The sequence below is a fragment of the Bufo gargarizans genome, chromosome 1, assembly GCF_014858855.1.
Source record: "Bufo gargarizans isolate SCDJY-AF-19 chromosome 1, ASM1485885v1, whole genome shotgun sequence".
Classification (NCBI taxonomy): Eukaryota; Metazoa; Chordata; class Amphibia; order Anura; family Bufonidae; genus Bufo; species Bufo gargarizans.
In genome coordinates this window covers 510,063,019-510,084,328 of record NC_058080.1, presented here as the reverse complement: position 1 = coordinate 510,084,328, position 21,310 = coordinate 510,063,019, and the positions used below count along the sequence as shown (strand labels likewise).

Sequence of the window (21,310 nt, the reverse complement as noted above, 5' to 3'; positions counted from 1 at the left end):
GGTCATTTGTGGGGTGTTTCTACTGTCTGGGCATTGTAGAACCTCAGGAAACATGACAGGTGCTCAGAAAGTCAGAGCTGCTTCAAAATGCGGAAATTCCCATTTTTGTACCATAGTTTGTAAACGCTATAACTTTTACCCAAACCAATAAATATACACTTATTGCATTTTTTTTTATCAAAGACATGTAGAACAATAAATTTAGAGAAAATGTATATAGAAATGTAGCTTTATTTGAAAAATTTTACAACCGAAAGGGAAAAATGTCATTTTTTTGCAAAAATGTTGGTAAGTTTTGATTAATATCAAAAAAAGTAAAAATGTCAGCAGCAATGAAATACCACCAAATGAAAGCTCTATTAGTGAGAAGAAAAGGAGGTAAAATTCATTTGGGTGGTAAGTTGTATGACCGAGCAATAAACCATGAAAGTAGTGTAGTGCAGAAGTGTAAAAAGTGGCCTGGTCATTAAGGGGGTTTAAGCTAGGGGAGCTGAGGTGGTTAATTCATTAGGTGGCCATTTTTTGTCTTCTTTTAAAAAACAGTGGGGGAGATTTATCAAAACTGGAGTAAAGTAGAACTGGCTTAGTTGCCCACAGCAACCAATTAGATTCCACCTTTCATTTTTCAGAACTCCTTTGATAAATGAAAACTGGAATCTGATTGGGTGCTATGGGCAACTAAGCCACTTTTCCTTTAGGGCTGTTTCACACGAGCGGATGCCGTGTGTGACATCCGCTCCGTGAATGACAGCCAAGACCTGATGCGGACAGCAGAAGCACAGAGCATTAACATGACTGATAATGCTCCGTGCCTCTCTGTGACCTCTTTAGGGCTCTTTCACACTTGCGTTGTCCGGATCCGGCGTGTACTCCACTTGCCTGAATTACACGCCGGAAAAACGCAAGTGAACTGAAAGCATTTGAAGACGGATCCGTCTTCAAAATGCGTTCAGTGTTACTATGGCAGCCAGGACGCTATTAAAGTCCTGGTTGCCATAGTAGTAGTGGGGAGCCGGGGAGGAGTATACTTACCGTCCGTGCGGCTCCCGGGGCGCTCCAGAGTGACGTCAGAGCGCCCCATGTGCATGGATGACGTGCCATGTGATCACGTCATCCATGCGCGTGGGGCGCCCTGACGTCACTCTGGAGCGCCCCGGGAGCCGCACGGACGGTAAGTATGCTGCTCCCCACTACACTTTACCATGGCAAACAGGACTTTAGCGTCCTGGCAGCCATGGTAACCATTCAGAAAAAGCTAAACGTCGGATCCGGCAATGCGCCGAAACGACGTTTAGCTTAAGGCCGGATCCGGATTAATGCCTTTCAATGGGCATTAATTCCGGATCCGGCCTTGCGGCAAGTCTTCAGGATTTTTGGCCGGAGCAAAAAGCGCAGCATGCTGCGGTACTTTCTCCGGCCCAAAAACGTTCCGGTCCGGAACTGAAGACATCCTGATGCATCCGGAGTGCGTCAAAAGGTGCAGGGAGGAAAGAATACGTATGCAAATCCTGATGAAATCCAGAATACTGAATACTGACGGATTTCTATATGCTCGTGTGAAAGAGACCTTCGGCCAATTTCACAGGAACGTATACAGAGCGAGAAATCTGCTCTGTGTCAGAGGTATTTCCCGTCCTGAATGCTGCTCCTATGACATGGACCCATGGCGTTATAATGATTTATAATGCTGTGTGTCTCTGCCCGACCTCAATTGTAGTGATTTGTACTGACGGCGTTATGCGAGTACAACTCATTACAGTTAGGCCTCCTGCACATGAACGTGTGCGCCCCGCAATGCACGAACACCGTCCGTGCTGCGGTCGCAGACCCATTCACTTTAATGGGTCCGCGATCCAGCCGTTCCACAAAAAGATAGGACATGTTCTATCTTTTTGCGGAACGTAAGTACTGGACGAAACCCCACAGAAGCACCCTGTAGTGCTTCCGTAGGGTTCCGTTCCGCATCTCCGGATTTGCGGACGCATTGAAGTGAATGGGTCCGCATCCGTGATGCGGAATGCACACAGAACGGTGCCCATGTATTGCGGATCCGCAAAACGGCAACGGGACACCTACGGTAGTGTGCAGGAGGCCTTATTGTGAGCCAAAGCTAGGTGCAGGTCAAAAACACAGAAAAGGAGATCTTTATACTTTTTCTCTGGGTAGGCTTCACTACTGGTTTTGGCTCACAATAAAGGCTTAAAGGGCTTCTGTCACCCCACTAAAGTGATTTTTTTTTTTTGGGCTGGTGAAATTAGTTATATTGCGATATATCACAATATAATTCTGTCACTTACTTTGATCCAGCAGTTTCTTCCAAAAACGAAGTTTTATCATATGTAAATTAGGTCTCTAACAGCAAGTAGGGCGGCTACTTGCTGCTAGCTGCTGCAGAAATCCGCCCTCTCGTCGTGTTGATTGACAGGGCCAGCCGGGATCTCCTCCTCCGGCCAGCCCTGTCGGCATTTCAAAAATCGCGCGCCTCTGTGGATTCGGCGCAGGCGCTCTGAGATGAGGAGGCTCGTCTCCTCAGCACTCCCTCAGTGCGCCTGCGCCGATGACATCACCGAAATAGAAGACGTAATCGGCGCAGGCGCACTGAGGGAGTGCTGAGGAGACGAGCCTCCTCATCTCAGAGCGCCTGCGCCGAACCCACAGAGGCGCGCGATTTTTGAAATGCCGACAGGGCTGGCCGGAGGAGGAGATCCCGGCTGGCCCTGTCAATCAACACGGCGAGGGGGCGGATTTCTGCAGCAGCTAGCAGCAAGTAGCCGCCCTACTTGCTGTTAGAGACCTAATTTACATATGATAAAACTTCGTTTTTGGAAGAAACTGCTGGATCAAAGTAAGTGACAGAATTATATTGTGATATATCGCAATATAACTAATTTCACTAGCCCAAAAAAAAAATATCACTTTAGTGGGGTGACAGAAGCCCTTTAAGCACACGTCTGTATGTGTTTTTGCGGACTGAAAATCGCAGATCCGCAAAACGCGGATACTGGCCGTGTGCATCCCGCATTTTCCTTTCTGTAGGTCCCTCAATATGTCCACAAAAACATGTCCCAAGAATAGGACGTTGAATTTTTTTTGCAGGGCTATGGAATGGACATACCGATGCAAAACGCACACGGCGTGATGTCTGCATCTTTTACGACCCTATTGAAATGAATGGGTCCACATCCGATCCGTAAAAAAAAAAAAATGCATATGGGATGCGGACTGAAACTATGGTCGTGTGCATGAGGCCTAACTGATGGAAATAACTGACCAAATACCTGAAGTGTAAACTGGGTCTAATGCCTCATTCACACGTCAGTCACTGAGCCAAAACCAGGAGTGGAGCCTCCACAGACATAAGGTATAAGGCCTCATGCACACGACAGTGTTTTTTCACTGTCAGTGATTTGGCTTCAGTGGTCCGTGTCCAATTTTGCTTTAGTTGTGTTTCCTTGTGTCTTCCTTTTTTTTGGTCTGACAGGGGGAAAAAAAGGAAGGTTAATGAAAAGTGTAATTTTATTTCACCAAGGTCTTGTAGAAAAAAACGGACACAGACGCGGATGACATACCAGATGTGCATCCGGTTTTTTTTTACGGACCCATTGATTTGAATGAGTCCCTCCTCCGTTTTCCACTGACAAGAATAGGACAGGTTATATTTTTTTGACGGTCTGGAATCACGGATCACGGACACGGAGAAAAAACGGAGGACTATCTGTTTTTTTTCACAGCTCCATTGAAATGAATGGGACCTCCGCTAAACTGTGAAAAATGACGGAATGGACGCGGATGCACACAACGGTCGTGTGCATGAGGCCTAAGGCAAAGATCTGCACCTCTTCTGTGGTTAGAGCAGCACCTGGTTTTGGCTCAAAATCACTGATGGAAATAACTGACCGAACACTGACGTGTGAATGAGGCATTAAACAGGCTGTGTAGATTTGCACCAGATTTATCACAGGGGCTCAGGCTGGATGATAAATGTGGCGCAGATATAGACACTTTCTCTAACTCTATACCAGGGATCAGCAACCTTCGGTACTCCAGCTGCTGTGAAACTACAACTCCCAGCATGCACACCCACAGAAGTGAAAGGAGGATTCTGGGAGTTGTAGTTTCAGAACAGCTGGAGTGCCAGAGGTTGCTGATCCCTACTATTGGTTGGCTTACTTTGTGACAAATTTTTGCTCCAGAATTGCGCTGAAAGTTTGGTGCAAAGTGATGCATGTAAGGGTACTTTCACACTTGCGGCATGGCGGATCCGACAGGCTGTTCACCCTGTCGGATCCGTCCTTCCGCTGTTTCGCTGTGCCGCCGCTCCGTCCCCATTAACTATATTGGGGACGGGGTGGCGCTCCGGCACAGTATGGAAGTGCACGGCGAAAGGCCGCCGGACTAAAAGTGAGAGGGCATCGTTATTTGTCATCCTCATGTGGGTATTATAGAATTAGGCTACTTTCTCACTTGCGGCAGCGTGATCCGGCGGGCAGTTCTGTCGTCCGGAACTGCCCGCCGGATCCGCCACTGACTGAAAGCATTTGTGAGACGGATCCGGATGCGGATCCGTCTCACAAATGCATTGCAAGGACGGATCCGTCTCTCCGCTTGTCATGCGGACAGACGGATCCGTCTTGTATCTTTTTTCACATTTTTACCAGGCTGCGCATGCGCAAACTGGAAGGACGGATCCGGCATTCCGGTATTTTGAATGCCGAATCCGGCACTAATACATTCCTATGGGAAAAAATTCCGGATACGGCATTCAGGCAAGTCTTCAGTTTTTTTCGCCGGAGATAAAACCGTAGCATGCTGCGGTTTTATCTTTTGCCTGATCAGTCAAAACAACTGAACTAAAGACATCCTGAACGGATTACTCTCCATTCAGAATATATTGGGATATGCCTGATCAGTTCTTTTCCGGTACTGAACCCCTAGGACGGAACTCTATGCAGGAAAAGAAAAACGCTAGTGTGAAAGTACCCTTAGCCTCTTAGGCTATGTTCACACACTGCAGATTTAAACATCTGTAACAGATCTGCCATTAGGAACCGCACCTCTGCCTTCATGGCATCTGGCAGCAGTTTTCTAGGATAAATCAGGGGTGGCCCTGTAAGAGTTAACAGCCCAGCCACGCTTTTTTTCCGCATTGGCCAAGACGTTAAAATATTTAAACTTGGGAGAGAAGCCAAAGAGTCTGGAGTCTGAAGGGAAGGCGGCCTCGCCCTCCTCCGCCCGACTTGAGCTCATCCTTAAAGCCGCCGGCTGCAGCCAGGGAGTGGGACGCTGCTGGCCGCCGTCACCTCTGGCGATGATAGTGTTAAACGTCCCGCCGCCAGCCACGGCGCTTATTAACCCTCCCCTGCCCGGAGCTCTGGGCTTTCATTGCAGCAAATGACAGGTTGTGGGTCTGTAATTGCGTCTTCTGAAGTAACCGGAGCCCCCTCCTCCCAGTAATGAATGGGCACCCCGGGAAGGCAGGAAGTTGTAATGAAGCCCTCTGTCTTCTAGATGCTCCCGTCCCTCCCAGAGCTCCGGGAAAGGGAGGAAGTGCGGGGCCGTGTGGTCCATGACAGGACGTAACGCGGTGTGACAGGGATGCTGCTGCCCGCTGCCTTCAGGTGACGATGAGGACGGGCGGCTACCGGCAGAGGATTACACCGCCCGATTAACCTTGTGGAGAGGGCGAGGCAGCCCGTCCCCGCCGCCCCTCTCTGGGCTTGTCCTGCCCTGCCCGGACTGCAGAGAATGCGCAGGCTGCCTTGTGAGCGGGGGTGACAGCCGAGGACGGCGCTGTGTGTGTGACAATGGCGGGGAGCCACTGAGTGCGGTAGGTAAGTCCTCCTCCGGGCACTCTCTAGTAGCCACGAGGCTCCTCAGACTTCTGTATGATTCCGGTGGCAGAGCTTTCTCCCCAGCACCCCATTGCCCTGGCGAACACTACAGTCACAGTATGTCCTATGTTTTCCTGTCAAGATATGTCACACAGTTATGTCACCTTTCTTTTCATTAACGATGTCACGCAATTGTCACCCATTTTCCAGTTACAGTATGTCACACAGTGTCACCTGTTTGTCACGCCACACAGTTATGTCTTCTATTTTTCCTGTCAGGATATGCCACACAATTATGTCTCCTAATTTTCCAGTTATGTTATGTCACACACAGTGTCACCTGTCTTTCTACTCACGATATGGCACACAATTATGTCACTCATTTTTCCATTTGCAGTATGTCACACAGTGTCACCTGTTTTTTGTCACTATATGGCACACAATTATGTCACCCATTTTTCCAGTTACAGTATGTCGCCTGTTTTTCCAGTCCGGACATGACACAGTTATGTGCCCAGTTTTTTTTTTTTTTCAGTCACAATATGCCACACAGCTTTGTCACCTATTATGCCAGTCCCAATATGTCAAAGTTATGGCACCCATTTTTCCCATTACGGTATGTCATACACTGTCACCTGTTTTTCCAGTCACCATATGTCACACAGTTATGTCACCTGTTTTTCCAGTGAAGATATGCCGCACAATCATGTCACCTGTTGTCGCAGTCACAATGTTGGTCATAATGTCACAATTACAACCATGTGTTGTGTATGGATCCTGTGATGCTGGACTGTCTTCTGCTTTAGTTTTCCACATAATGCCACATGCTCACAGTAATGCGTCACCTTCATCGGGACACATTTATCAAATGGCGCTGGGTATCAAGTTTGATCGGTCTGTGCAGATTCTGGTGCACACGGACACAAAATACTGCAGAGGCTGACACTGCCATGTGTTACTGCATGGTGTGTACTGTACTGTACAGAATGGGTGGGCTTTACACCGCAGCTATACACGCGTCATATAGGGGGTCGGCTCAGTATGTGGTGTGTGTGTGTGTGTATAATATATATATTATAGATCAGGGATAGCAGTCATTGCCTTCTGTGTATTAAAGGGAGTCTATCAGCAGCTTCGACCCTCAGAACTGCTGACAGTACTATATAGTTGACAGGGACTAGTGTGAGCATACCAGATTGCATGGCCAAGAAATACACCTTTTAATCCCCCAGTGCCACGGAGGCGGTCCCTTCCTGTTCAGTGCCGTCAGCTCTGTGCACCTGGGTGATGTAGCTTCCAATCAATAGGGATTAAAGGGGTTATCCAAAAGCTAGACATAAATCCCATAGTGGTCACCCAGCGGTACCCGTGCTGGGTTCAGTATGTAACGCTCCCGGACCAGCTCTTCCTCTCCCTGCTGTGCTGAGATCAACATCCGTCAATGGTGGGGACACATGACCTCTGCAGCCAATTACAGGCCACAGCGTTGGACTGCTCACCCTTTGTCACATGACCAGTTGTTGTGCAGGTCACCTCTGCAGCCTGTTATTGACTGTAGCGGTCCCATGTCCCCTTCGATTACGGATGTTCATCTCGGCACAGCATGAGCGTTCCACACCAAACCCAGAGATGGGGACCAGGTAAGTAATCCCCACCGCTGGACGACCACTCTGGGATTGCTGTCGAGCTCTTGGATAACCCCTTTTAAGGCTGGGTTCACACCTGAGCGTTTTACAGCGCGTTCCTACGCGCTGTAAAACGCTCAACAAGGAGAAAACAATGATTCCCTATGGGAATGGTTCTCACCTGGGCGTTTTACAGCGCGTACGATCGCGATGTAAAACGCCCGACGCCCCAAGAAGTACATGAGCTTCTTTGGGGCGTCTTGTCGCGTGTTCCCGTACATAGACTTTCGGGAACGCGCGACAATGGGCGTTCGCTTGTCTCTGTATGCGCTATTGCAAACGCCGGTACAATCGCGCATACAGAGCGCTCCTTTCAGAACGCTCAGGTCTGAACCGAGCGTAAAAGTTGGGGTGCTTAGGGTACCTGCACACATTGTGTATTTGTATGCAGAAAATTCGCATAAAAAAAAACCCACATAACAACCACACATAAATTTGCATCATTTATAGCGGGTTTTGTGTGTGTGTGTTGTTTTGGTGCAGTCTATGGGGAAAAGCACTACATAGAAGGTGCGGTATCACACAAACAAGTGACGTGCTGCGGATTAGTCTCCACATGTATGGAATACGCAGTGTGTACACAAGATTTGGTAAATCTGCTTCACTTTGCTGGTGCTGTTTCTGCACAAAATTCTATGAAAAACCGCACAAAATCTGCAATGTGTGTACATACCCTTCCACTGCGCCTCCCATTATCCAGAACCATACGCACTGGGGGTCATTTATCATGATTCCTGATGCCAGTTTTAGGCATAAAAGAGCCACATGGCCCCATTTTGCAACTTTTTAAACGCCTGTGTGCCTAAATTTAGGAGCATGCAGCATTTTGAAGCCACCCTCAACACTGGGGAGTGCCGGGGGCATGGAGGAGGCTGGACCATTGGTGCCGACCAATTCTCAGACTTTTACGCCAGGTTCTTGGTGTAAATGATGATTGAAATCTACTCCAGTCAGGGCCTAGAGGTGATATCCATCTAGGCACAGGGACTGTCAGAGGATGCACCTCATTTTTAATAAAGCCTGTGCCCCGTCCTACGGCAGTGCAATGCGTAAAATGCCAGTCTTTGATAGATGACCCCCACTGTCTTTGGACCTTAATTATAATGTGCTGATGGTTAAATAAAGCATTCACCGCTCTGACAATGACCCCGTGATATATTGTGTGTTCTCTGTGTAGGTCAGCTCACTGAAGGGTGGATTGAGAAGAAATGGCAGACCAGAGCCAAATCCAGTCATCTGCTTCCAAAAGCATCCGACCGTTCCGCTCCAGTGAGGAGTATCTGGAGGCCATGAAGGAGGACCTCACTGACTGGCTCAATATGCTATATGACTTAGACATGGAAGCCACCACCTTCCTCGAGGCTTTGGAGACTGGCTACACATTATGTCAGCATGCTAACAACCTGAACCGATTGGCTCGAGATTTTAAAGTACAGTATCCAGATGCTGCCGCTACCATGCGGCTACCAAATAAGGAGGTGACCTTCCAGGTTAAAGGTGCAGTTCCCAGCTCATTCATTGCCAGGGACAATGTGTCGAACTTCATTGGCTGGTGCCGGAAGGAACTTGGTATACCAGAGGTGCTCATGTTTGAGACCAATGACCTGGTGTTGAGGAAGGGGGAGAAGAGCTTTGTATTGTGCTTGCTTGAGGTCGCCCGGCGAGGTGCACGCTTTGGCATGCCCGCACCAATTCTCATTCAGATGGAAGAAGAAATTGAAGAAGAACTTAGCCGGGGCAGGCCCAACGCTGATCAGAAAGGATACCCACGGCCTCAGATGCCTGCCAGGCCTCCTCGTACTTTATGTGATCTCAAGAACTTGGATGAATTGGTAAGCTCACATCTGAAAGGGCAAAGTAGGTGCTCCAGGCGTTGGGCCAGTGTACCCATGTACGTTTTTTTTTTTTTGTTTTTTTTTTTACCATATAGAACGGTGTAAACAATTGTAGGCACAGGCATCCAGTAAAAAATTTGTACGCTGCATTATGTGGTTTTTAACACTGTAGCCCATGGGCAACATATGTATGGTATGCCTTTATGCCAGCATTAGTTGGAGTTATACATTAGGTATCCTTTGTATACTGTTGACATATACTTGTATAGGGAAATAGAAGCATCTTGTTTCTAGCTTGGGTTGAATTTGATAAATGGGGCAACCCTTGCGGTTGTCCATTATCCTCCAGCATTTATCTCTGTCAGGGCTGGAGGAATATTGTGAGCCTTGGGTCAATCTGGTTTACAAGGCTCACCAGAGTGCAGAGTGGCTTCAAAGAGTGTCTCTTTCTCTGGAGGACCCAACACGTCTGTGCACCATGTTGATGACCCATTAAAGGGGTTATCCTGGAATTTAAATTAATGACCTTGTCACGATACCAAAATTTTGATTCGGTTTCAATACTATGAAAAAGTATTGCGATACCACGCGAAAAAAAAAAAAACGTGATATTTAAAAAAATATATATTTTAAGAGTTTGGACGTGGCGATATGTAATATGTTTATTTAATATGTAAAATTAGGAAAGGGGGTGATTTATACTTAATATTTTTATTTATTTTTTGCAGTAGGAAGCTTACAATGGCAGCCAGGGCTTCAGTAACTTCCTGACTGCCACGGTAACCAATCGGAGGCCCGCGATTACACTGCTGTGGCTCCGATCGGAACTGCCACTGCACCACCAATGATTTAAAGGGGTTGTCCGGGATTGGGGACATGGGTCTACATGTACAATGGTCCCCTAAATATTACATTCATGCCTGTCCTTCCCTTACCAGACATTTCTGATGGCCCTTTTTCACTTCACAAATTTTCAGCCGGAAGTGCAGTTTCTATCACAGTCAGTGACGTACCGGGTCCCTTTCTGCATAGCGAAGCCTCTCCTTCCGCTTCACAAGGAGCCCAGTGACGTCACCGTCAGCCTCTAATTATTCCAAGCGCATGGAGGGGCAGTAACTATGCGGCAACAGAAGCGCTAAGCCACGCCCCTCGCCGAGCAGGGCGCATTCTTAGTAAGGAAGGAGGCGTTTAGCTGCGCTGGGACCCAGAAAGCATTGAGGCAGGAAGTTACCGGACACATAAACAGAAAGGTAAACAATCAGTGGGGGACTGTAGGAGCCCTGCTGAAGTGTAAAAATACCTAAAAACATCTGGGGGGACATTCAAACCGCTATTAATAGTGATTTAACTGGTTTAAAAAAAAATCTTGATCCCGGACAACCCCTTTAATACTGGGAGGGTTGGGGACACACACCGCCACCAATGAAGATAACTAACATTTAATACAAATGCAGGAGGCGGGTGTCGGTGGCAGAATCACATAGTCAGCAATGACCTCTATGACAGGGAGGTGCGATCAGGTAAAGGGCAAATCCTGGTATCAAATCAATACCGGTACAAAAGTATTGATAATTCGATACCTGGTGCAAACCTATCATCGATATCAGATCAGTGGAGTTGAGACCCCTGCCGATCAGCTGTTAGAAGGGGCTGGCACTCTGTGAGCGCTGCAGCCTCTTCCTCGGCCGTGTGACGTAACGGTCATCGGTCACATGGCCTAGTTGCAGCTCAGCTCCATTGAAGTAAAAGGTTCTGAGCTGCAATACCAAGTTAGGACTTGCAGTGTACTTTTGTCGTATTCACTCGGAAAGCTCCCAGTGTATTTGTCAGGCATATCCGTAGCCTTTTTCCTGTATAGAATAGCATAGTCGGCTATACTATTCTATGCAGTTACACATTAGCGGTATACATTTTAAACTCAAACCATGTACAGTGTGAATGCAGTTTTATTCAGTAGCTATGGGAGGCTTTAGCTCATCCTCAAACAGCTGCTTTTATATAGTCATAATGTGCGTCTACTCACTTTTATACCTCGCTGATTATAGGATCAGGTATCGCGTAGAAAGGCTTGAGGATGTGTAACGTCCACTGACGCCTATGACGGTAGAATTACCGGCTGATCCAGCAAGTCGTAAAGTGAAATAATAATCTTTATTTATATAGCACCAACCTATTATGCAGCACTGTGCAATCAGGGAGTCATAAATAACATAGCAACAGACAGGCTTACAATCTGAGGAGATGGGGGTGACACAGAAGGTAACAAGTGCTTGATTTGTACAATGGTCCGGCCATCTTAACACAATAGGGGAGTAGATATAAAACTGCATGAGCCAATATCTGGGATGGATACTGATGGATCACATTCAGAAGAATAATTGGGTGAATGAAGAAGGGTTACATTTGAGATAGGCTAACATAAAAAGATGGTTTTTTTAGGGAGCGCCTAAAACTGTGGATGCTGTGGACTAATTGCTTGGGGTGGGGCATTCCAGAGAACTGGTGCAGCTCGGGAGAAGTCTTAGAGATGGGAGTGAGAGGTCATAAGTCATGTGGTGTGGAATTGGGAGGTGCTGGGGAGCATCCCGCATGTATGTAAGGCAGTGCGGCTAGTGAGTCTTTTTACCGTTCTAGGAGCAATAAGTCCCTTTCCCCGAGGAACCTTATTATATAGGTTCCAGCGTCTGCCAGGATACTGCTGTCTTCATCCAGTCGGATCAGTTTAGGCTTAGTAATTTCTATTAATATCCAGCATGTACGTCCTCCCGGCGTAGGATTTGTCAGCTATTAGCATTAATTGCCATTGTGCTACAGATCAGTGAATGTAATTATAGTTTTCTGATCAGCCGCCGCCTGTGTGAAGGAAGTGGTGTAATGACTTGTTTTCCTGTCACTACTTTTTTCTTGGGGAGACTTTCCCTAATGTTTGTATATCTCCAAGGTGATTGAGACGTCCTAACCTCATATCCGGTAAAATAGAAGTGGATATTTATATGGCTGAGTGAGTCATTTCTCTTCTGTGCATACACCACTGAAAAGCCCATTGTGTGCTGCCCATCTGAGGTAATGCTGCTTATTCTAATGAGGAGGCTTCTCTGAGTAACATGGATAAATCATATCCTGAGAAGTTCCCTTTAGGGCTCATGCACACTAACATATTTTCTTTCTGTGTCCGTTCCGTATTTGTTTTTGCGGACCGTATGCGGAACCATTCATTTCAATGGGACCACAAAAAACGGACGTTACTCCGTGTGCATTCCGTTTCCATATGTCCGTTCCGCAAAAAAATAGAACATGTCTTATTAATGTCCGCATTACGGATAAGGATAGTACTGTTCTATTAGGGGGGAGCTGTTCCGTTCCGCAAAATACATACGGTCGTGTGCATGAGCCCTAAAACTGCGTTCAGTGGACAGGTATAAACCAGCATGAGATCTCAGGAGCACACTGGGATTACATGTATTCTACACAGCTGTATAAATGGCTGCCTCCAAGGGCTCATTTATCCTCTTCTACGTCAGTTTTCTGGTGGCAAAGAAGACTGAAATCTACGGTAGCTCTGAGCTGCCATAGATTTCAGCCTAGGCACAAGGACTTTGAGAGGATGAACTTGCGCCTCCTCATAAATGATCTGATAAATTCTCATTATTTTATAGTCTCTTATTCGGCTCTGTTTTGCTCCACAGGTTCGGGAGATACTTGGCTGCTGCCGTTGTCCTTCACAGTTTCCAATGATAAAAGTGTCAGAAGGAAAATATCAAGTTGGAGACAGTAACACCCTCATCTTTGTGCGGGTATTTACTACTTTTTGATGTATTCTTCCTTAAAAACATGCACATCTAGACTACAGCCTAAAATGGTGTTAAATTGGTTCATATTCCTATTATTTGCTTTTACTTTCCGTGCAAGTAATTCATCATAAATTACATAACTCGCAGTTATTCGCTTGTCCTTAGTGTTGTTGGTCAACTATGTCCTCCAACCCTCCCATACACATGCATGATCTGTTCTGCCAAGTATGCAAGTGTTCTAAATGGGGGGGGGGGGGAGCAGAGTAAGCGGCTGCCAGAAACCTCTGAGGACAAAGGATTGTGTACATTGAATTTCAACATGCCCAATCTTTCTTTTACCCCCATACATTGCCTGAATGGATGTTCAAAACACGTGGTTTGGCCGCCCTTAGTTTTAATTGTATGGTCACATTTATTTTATAAAGGTAGGCCCTGAGAATGCCTCCTCATCCTATATGGACACTGTCCTCAGATTTGTCTAGTTTATGACTAGGTGTGCGTCTAGTCATAAATTAGGTGCATCTCTGTGGCAGTCCTTGCGCCTGACAGGGGCATAAATGTTAGTAAATTTGCTGGGGCTGATGTCATGGCCCCTGCCATGCATCGCCCAACTGGCAGACATGGCATTAAACCAGCAGCGCTACAAAGTATCGTCACTCGACTGGTTAAAAAAGGGGACTTGTAATGATTTCACGCCTAAAATAGTCACAAGTTCCTTAGTGAACGTGCCCCATTGTTTTTTATAAGACAACCCCTTTAAAATTTGGATCAGGCATTCGTGACTGGTGACGTCATCAGAATCATGGTGTATTATAAAAATTTCTCGCCCAGTTTCCTTGGGGGACACAGAAGACCTTGGGTATAGCTATGTCCTCTAGGAGGCGTGACACTAAGAAAAAACTGTTAAGCCCCTCCTCCACAGCTATACCCTCAGCCTGGAGAGAAAGGCTGCCAGTTTTTGCTTAGTGTCCAAGGAGGCAAGACACTCCCTGCTCTGCAGGGCTGTTTTTCTCCTTGTTTAAATTTTGATTTTTACCTTTTTCTTTCTTTTTTTGTTCCAGACAATCAGGGACAACAGAGTCGCACTAGACCTCTCTGTTTCTCCCGGGGTCGAGCTGCGCCAGTGCCGGTCATCCGCACTGCTGCCTCCCCCACAGAAGGCAAGGTGGACCAGGGCAGCCCAGCTCCCCTGCATCCCGCCAGCGCAAGGGTCGCCCGCACGCCAAGCCCCTCTTCCAGCGTCCTGCCACTACGGTGCCAGTAGCTGAAGGGGCGACCCTGCTGGAACGGACCGAGGGTGAAGACGGCTATGGTGAGAGAGTGGCTTCTCCAGCCCTACGACCCTCTCCCCCCACCCCGGTCTCCTGCGTGACTGACCCCCATACTGGTAGCCTATCAAGCAGAGTGGCTATTGGACCTAGGCTGGTCCTAGGCTGGTCCCTGGGGTGTCGCAAGGCGGCAATCTGCTACAGCACTCACCCATTCCTCCATAGATCATAAGCTGGCTGCAGGATGGAGGTCCGCGCAAAGAGGGGGCGCTTGCCGGTGCGCTGCTCAGGGCGCCGCAAAAAAAAATTTAGTCCTTCGCGGCCCGCTGGGCCGCACCATCCGGTGCTCCTTCCCGGGCGCCTGACTCTTCCTGGCCGCGGGGTGGGCTCCCGCGGCCGGCGTTACATGTGCGAGCTATGCTCCAACTAGGTCCGGCCGACCATCGGTCCGGTCGGCCGGACGCCGCAAATTTCGGCCCAGGCATCGCGCCTGCTGGGCCGCACCTCACGCTCCTCTCGGGTCCCTGATTCTTCCGGCCGCGGGGTGGGCACCCGCGGCCGGCATTGGCTAGAGCTGTGCTCCAACAGGCCCCGGCCGGCCGTCGGTGCATTCCGGCCGGCCGGGCGCTGCATAGTTTGTTTAGGCTTCGCGGCCTGCTGGCCGCAATTCCGGCGCTCGGGGTGGGCACCCGCGACCGGTATGGGGGCTCCGGCGGCCGGTATGTGGGCACCCGCGGCTGGCTTAGGCCCGGCCGGTACTTTAAATGCTTGCGGCCCCGGTCGTCCGGGCGCCGCTAAAATTTAGGCCCCGGCTTTACGGCCTACTAGGCCGCAAATTCAGGCCTCTGTGGGGGGGGCGGGAACTCTCCAGGCGCGAATTCTTCCCGCCTGGAGGTTCCCCCGCCCCCAAGAGTTCGCAGCGCGCCCCCCAGCCCAGGTGCCTGTTAACCCTTTGGGTACTGGCCGGCTCCTGATGGGCCTGTACGGCCTGTGCCCCTGTATGGTGGCCCCCCTTTCTGCCTCAGGGAGGCTGTAATATTAATAAAAATAAATTAAATAAATAATAATAATAAAAAAAATAAAAAAAAAAAAATGAAAAAATTATAATTTTGTTTTAAATAACTGGGCTTGTGGGCTGCGCAGGATGAGGCAGCCTCATCATTCGGTATGCTGTCTGTAGGCATGCCCCCCTCTCTTAGGCGGTGTGTCGCGCTCCCCGGCTGCGGCGCTGGCCAGGGCATGTTCCCCCTCCCAGGCGTTTTCTTGCCCTCTCCCGGGATACGGCACTGGCCAAGCGCATGCAAAATTTCTGCCCAGAATTCGTCACCCAGTTCTGGTGGCTGCAGGTGCATGGCCCTCCTTCCTAGGCGGAATACTGCACTCTCTGGCTGCAGCCTGGCCGTGTGCATGACCCCCCTTTTCTAGGCGGACTGCTGCACTCTCACCGGCTGCGGTGCTGGCCATGTGCACGACCCCCTTCCACAGGTTGCACTCACTGGATTCGCTGCCGGCCATGTGCATGAACCCCTTCATAGGCGGAATACTGCACTCTCACCGGTTACGGTGCTGGCCATGTGCATGAACCCCTTCCATAGGAGGTATACTGCACTCTCCCCGGATACGGTGCCGGCCATGTGCACGTTCCCCTTCCTAGGCGGAACACTGGACTCTCACTGGATTCGCTGCCGGCCATGTGCATGAACCCTTCCATAGGCGGAATACTGCACTCTCACCGGATACGGTGCCGGCCATGTGCGTGTACCCCTCCCATGGGAGGTACACTGCACTCTCCACGGATACGGTGCCGGCCATGTGCACGTTCCCCTTCCATAGGCGGAACACTGAACCTCACTGGATCTGTTGCCGGCCATATGCATGACCCCCCCCCCCCCTTCCGTGGGCGGTGTGCCGCACTCTCACTGGTTTCGCTGCTGGCCTTGGACATGTCTCCTTTCCTCAGGCGACATACGTACACTCTCACTGACTGTGTTTGTTCTCTCGCCAGTGCGTTGCTGGCCATGTGCATGGCCCCATCCATGGCGGGGTGCTCGCACGCTCACTGGATGCGATGATGGCCATGTGCATGACCCCCATTTCTGGGCGGAATACTGCACTCGCTGGGTGCGTTGCCGCCCTCTACCTTGGGTGGAATGCTTGCACTCCCATTGGAAGCTGTGCTGGTTATGTGTATGGCCACCCCTTATTCCATGGGCGGCATTTTGCACGCTCACGCGATCCACAGCTGTCCGTGTTTATGCGGTGCTGGACTGGTACACGTCCCCCTTCATTGACGGAGTGGTGCACTCTCACGAAATTCGGTGTTGGGTGGATTTTTGCACAATCACTTAATGATAGAATAACCCTGTGCATGCCCCCTTTCCCTAGGTGTACCTTCCTGCGTTCTGCTGGACATGTGCGGCCATAGGCATGGCCCCCTTCTGGGCGGAATATGGTATGTCCTACTTTTCCGAAGTAGGTACTGGCCTTGGTATCCCCCCTTTTTTTGTGGCGGGCTTCTGCACTCTTGCCGACTGCAGTGTTGGCCAGGTCCATTCCCCCCTTTTCTGGGCGGACTGCTTGCGTTCCATTGCATGCCGTGCTGGTCTTGTGCATGACTGCCTTTCAGGTTGCACTTTGCACTTCCGTTAGTACGGTTGGACTCTGGCTGACTCTTCGCTGAGTGACTATTTTTTTGCAGTGAGCGGACTTTCTTGTGCGCTCTGTCCGTTGTTTGGGCCGGGTGTGCCTTCTCCTCCCATGGGTGGGTTGGCCTTCTCACTGCTTACGGGGCTACTCGTACGTATGCCTCCCGTTCTCCTGCGACATACTTTTTTTCTCTTGAGATACGATGCTTGCAGCAAGCCTTGCGCTATTTCTCTAAAGAGCTCGTTCTGTCCACCTGTGTGAGCCTAAGGTGGTGTTCAACAAACAGCGAATGACTGCCCAATGTATTCAAAGGTATACCTTATGTATAAGTAGACGAGCTCTACTTGTTCGCTACTGCACCGAGCTGGGTGGTACTCATTCCTTTCGTTGGCCCTTCCGCCCGGGGTGTGTTCGTGGTCCCTAGATACGTACCCATTCGTCCTCCCGCGGCATTGTTTCCCTGCGTTAGTGGTCACATGGTCGAGAGTGCTGCACCTTCATCTGCCAAGCGCACATGTAACAGAGCTGCGTCCCTCGAATTCTGCGTTTTCTCTGGCGGGACTACGGTTCCCTCGCCTACTACCATTTCCTCCTCTTCAGATGCGGTGTGGTATGAGTCCTTCCGGCTGGCGCCCTCAGCGCTTCAGTCTGATCTGTTACCAGGTTCGAGCCGCTCTTCTCGGGAAGGTCACCCAACTTCTCTTGGGTGCTCGCGTACCCAGGTCCGGAGGACCTCCATCTTGGGTTCTTCAGGGTATTCGCCTTCTGCGAGGCGGTGAACCGGGCGTCTCGGTGTAGCGGGGTTCTGCTCTCGAGCTGTCCTATGGCTTCCTTGTTGCCCACCCCTCCTTTCGGTTGGAGGGTGTTATGCCGGCCTCTGTCTCGACTGTCTTTTCTCGCCGGCTCTGTTTGGCTCCCGCTCGGTACAGATCACTCCGATGTGGCTTCTGTCCCGGCCACGCTTCAGAGGCTGTTCCTTCACTGCCCTCCCCTCTGGGGAGAGCATGGTTGTTCATGTGGATGGTTCCGGTGTTCCTTTTGGCCTCGTACTGTCTCCCTTGTTCACACTGGCTGTACTAGCTGTGTGTCTATTTACCGGGTCTGCCGCGTTTTGTCCTCCAGCTGGGTGCAGATTACGTTTTTTCCATTCTCGGCAATGGTTCTGCTATGGACTTACCTTCTCGGTAACTTGGGAGGACTACCATTCGGTCAGGATTGCCCTTGGATCTCCCACACCGGGACTGTAGAACGTCTTCGGTTCTGCCCGTGTTACTGGTCTGCGCCTGATCTCGTTGGGTTTTCGCCCGCTTGCCCAGGCGACTCTAGCGGACTTGTTAGTGTTCGCTCCTGGCCGTGTTTCGTCCAGGATCTGTTGTAGGACTTAGGGTTGTTACCTGGGGTTCTATGGGAAGCTGGGCGTTTTCCCCTCTCTGCCTTTCTTTCTCCATGGTTCTGTCTTTCTCCAGTCCAGCCTGGACCTGGGAATGGGACCCTGTTGCTTCGTGTCGGCGCTGTCCCTCCTCTTTCAGCGTTCCACGGCCCTCTGGGTCTGTCAAGACCTTCTTCCATGGAGCGGCTCTTGGGTTCCTTTTTGTACTGCCCTCCGGTACCGCCCTGGGATCTACATACTGGGTTCTTGGCGCTCCTATCTTTCCTTTGGAGCCGTTACAGTAGTTTTCTCTACTCCTTCTGTCCTGTGCGGTTGTGTTTCCGTAGCCATCGGGTCTCTGACGGGTGCCTGAGTGGCGGTCCTTCTCGTTCCGAGCCTTCTGTCTTTCCCTAGGACTGGGCTGTTCTCCATCCCGTCTCTTCCTTCCTTCTGGAGGTGGTGTTTGTCTTTCAGTTCCGCGAGGCATTCGTCCTCCCCTTCCCGCCCCCGGGAACGGACACTTCACCGTTTGGACGTTGTTTGGGCCTTGCGTTTTTACTTGGAGATCTCCGGCTCTTGTCGACGTTTGGTCTCTTGTGTTTCTAGGAGGTCCGTGCAAGGGTTGCGGCCTCCAGGGTGGCTTTCCTCCGCTTTCTCAGAGTGGCTATTGCTGTGGTTACCGCACCAGGGGCAGGGTTCTGCTTTTGGTGTCACTGTTCATTTTCCAGAGCGGTTGGTGTCCCCTGGGCCGGGGGCATTGGGCTTCGGCCATGCATTTGTGCAAGGCGGTCACTGGTCTTCCTTGCACACCTTACCGTGTTCTACAGGGTGCATACTCGGGCTTCAGCGGATGCTGTCTTGGGCTGCCTGGTCTGCAGGCGGCGGTTTCTTGATGCCTTCGGGTGCTTCGCCTTGGTGTTGTAGTCCCTCCCCTCTTGGACTGCTATTGAACGTCCCAAGGTCTTCTGTGTCCCCCAAGGAAACTGGGCGAGAAAACGAGATTTTTGTATAACTTACCAGTAAAATCTCTTTCTCGCTCTTTCCTTGGGGGACACAGCACCCACCCATTCTTTGTTTTTTCTCTACACGAGTTTCCGAGTTTGTTTTACCCGTTGGGTAGTTGGCTTGTTGGTTCCACTTCTTGGGCTTTGCCTTTTCTCACTACTTGGACACGCAACTGGCAGCCTTTCTCTCCAGGCTGAGGGTATAGCTGTGGAGGAGGGGCTTAACAGTTTTTTCTTAGTGTCACGCCTCCTAGAGGACATAGCTATACCCAAGGTCTTCTGTGTCCCCCAAGGAAAGAGCGAGAAAGAGATTTTACTGGTAAGTTATACAAAATCTCGTTTTCAATCTGTCGAAGAAAATATGATGTTTCGTATGTTGCTTCAGAATTTGTACAGGGTTTGCCGAGGGTTTCAGTATCTGAACTGCAAAGGGTAATTCTGCAAGATAACAGGCAAGGGAAAATCCACAGCATGCCCTGAGAAGCCTCTACAGATCTGCCACGTCTGAATGTAACATTACAGTTTACATTTTCTTCATCGTCATCATTATTATTATTATTATTTTATGTTTTACATTTTTTGACCTGATACACAGGCTTTATATAGAACATAAATGACCATAAGGGTGTGTTCACATCATGTTAGAAAAAGGATACAAAAATACAGCACAACACGTTCTTGTATCCTGCAGAGTCTGGTATAAAAAACATGTACTGTACCTTTTTATTTTTTTTACAATGGTAAAACTATACTTTTTTTTAAATGGAGCTCTATGTTGAACAGATGCCACTGTATGGCATCAGTCTGAAGCATCCATTTAAGGTATACAATTTTTGTATACTCTTAATGGATCGGGAAAACGTGATGTGAACCCAGACCAGGGCTGGAATTACATGGTGGCTTTAGCTGTGGCAAGCATCGCGCCATCAATCATCTCTGTGTAGCAGTGCAGCCTCAAAATATAACGGAAGTAAATGGGGCAACCCCAGAATGGCAAAAAATCCAATGTTGCTGGATTTTTGGAAACGTAGGAGTCATGTTTGCAGCAGCCTGCGAGTTGCGCTGAAACCCCATTTACTTCCATTCTGTTTTTAGGTTGCACTGCTTTGGTCGCCAGCTTTATCTGCACGTAGTTTGTCCTTTTTATTTGCTGCAGGAGCCTGGACTGGCTTTACCTCTGTAGTGAACAGGTTAATGAATTCAGCCTCCCTTCACTGAGTACTGACAATAAGACTGGTGACTGACAAAACGTGTAACATGAGCTGGACTTTGAATAATGTAGGATTGACAAGTCACCCCATCCTCTCGTCTCTTACTTCATCTATTAGTAATACATTTTGCCACCATTCGTACAGGGTTTGATCATCCCGTGTCTGTATATTTAGTATGTCTGGAAATCCTTATTATGGAAACTAAAAATGTGTCTAGCGTTATTGCCGATCAGTTTTCTGGAGTCCCCGTTCTTCTCCGCAGTTCTTGGACTGTCCTTGGCACCTGTAACAAGACTATGGGAAGGAACGTGTCATTTCTCGGCTCGCACACTTTTAATACATGTCTGCAGACTCCAGTGATTTCAGTCAGGGGCGTAACTACCATAGCGGCAGACCATGTGACTGCTATGGGGCCCAGGGCAAGAGGGGGCCCAGTCTTAGTTGGGATTATCTCCTCTTCTGCGGGAGGTGAAAACTTGTTCAGGACTCTACCCTCTAAAGCAGGCATGTCCAAACTGCGGTCCTCCAGCTGTAGCAAAACTACAACTCCCAGCATGCCTGGATAGCTTACAGCTATTAGGGCATGCTGGGAGTTGTAGTTTTGCAACAGCTGGAGGGCCGCAGTTTGGACATGCCTGCTCTAACCCTGGGTTCACACCTGAGCGTTTTA

The 21,310-nt window shown here is 49.4% G+C and overlaps 1 protein-coding gene across 3 annotated transcripts in view; it reads left to right on the top strand.

Annotated features, from left to right (window-relative positions):
* The first annotated feature begins 5,289 nt into the window (after positions 1-5,289).
* The window catches only part of LOC122924320 (GAS2-like protein 1), a 44,179-nt gene continuing 28,158 nt past the window's right edge, over positions 5,290-21,310 (top strand). For 2 of the 3 annotated variants that reach the window (XM_044275288.1, XM_044275286.1), the window contains exons 1-3: positions 5,290-5,831; positions 8,694-9,348; positions 13,038-13,145. In XM_044275288.1, coding sequence (XP_044131223.1) covers positions 8,725-9,348; positions 13,038-13,145 — 732 coding nt within the window. In that variant the 5' untranslated portion in view covers positions 5,290-5,831; positions 8,694-8,724. The remainder of the gene's footprint in view (positions 5,832-8,693; positions 9,349-13,037; positions 13,146-21,310) is intronic. The other variant, XM_044275287.1, reaches the window with a different exon arrangement.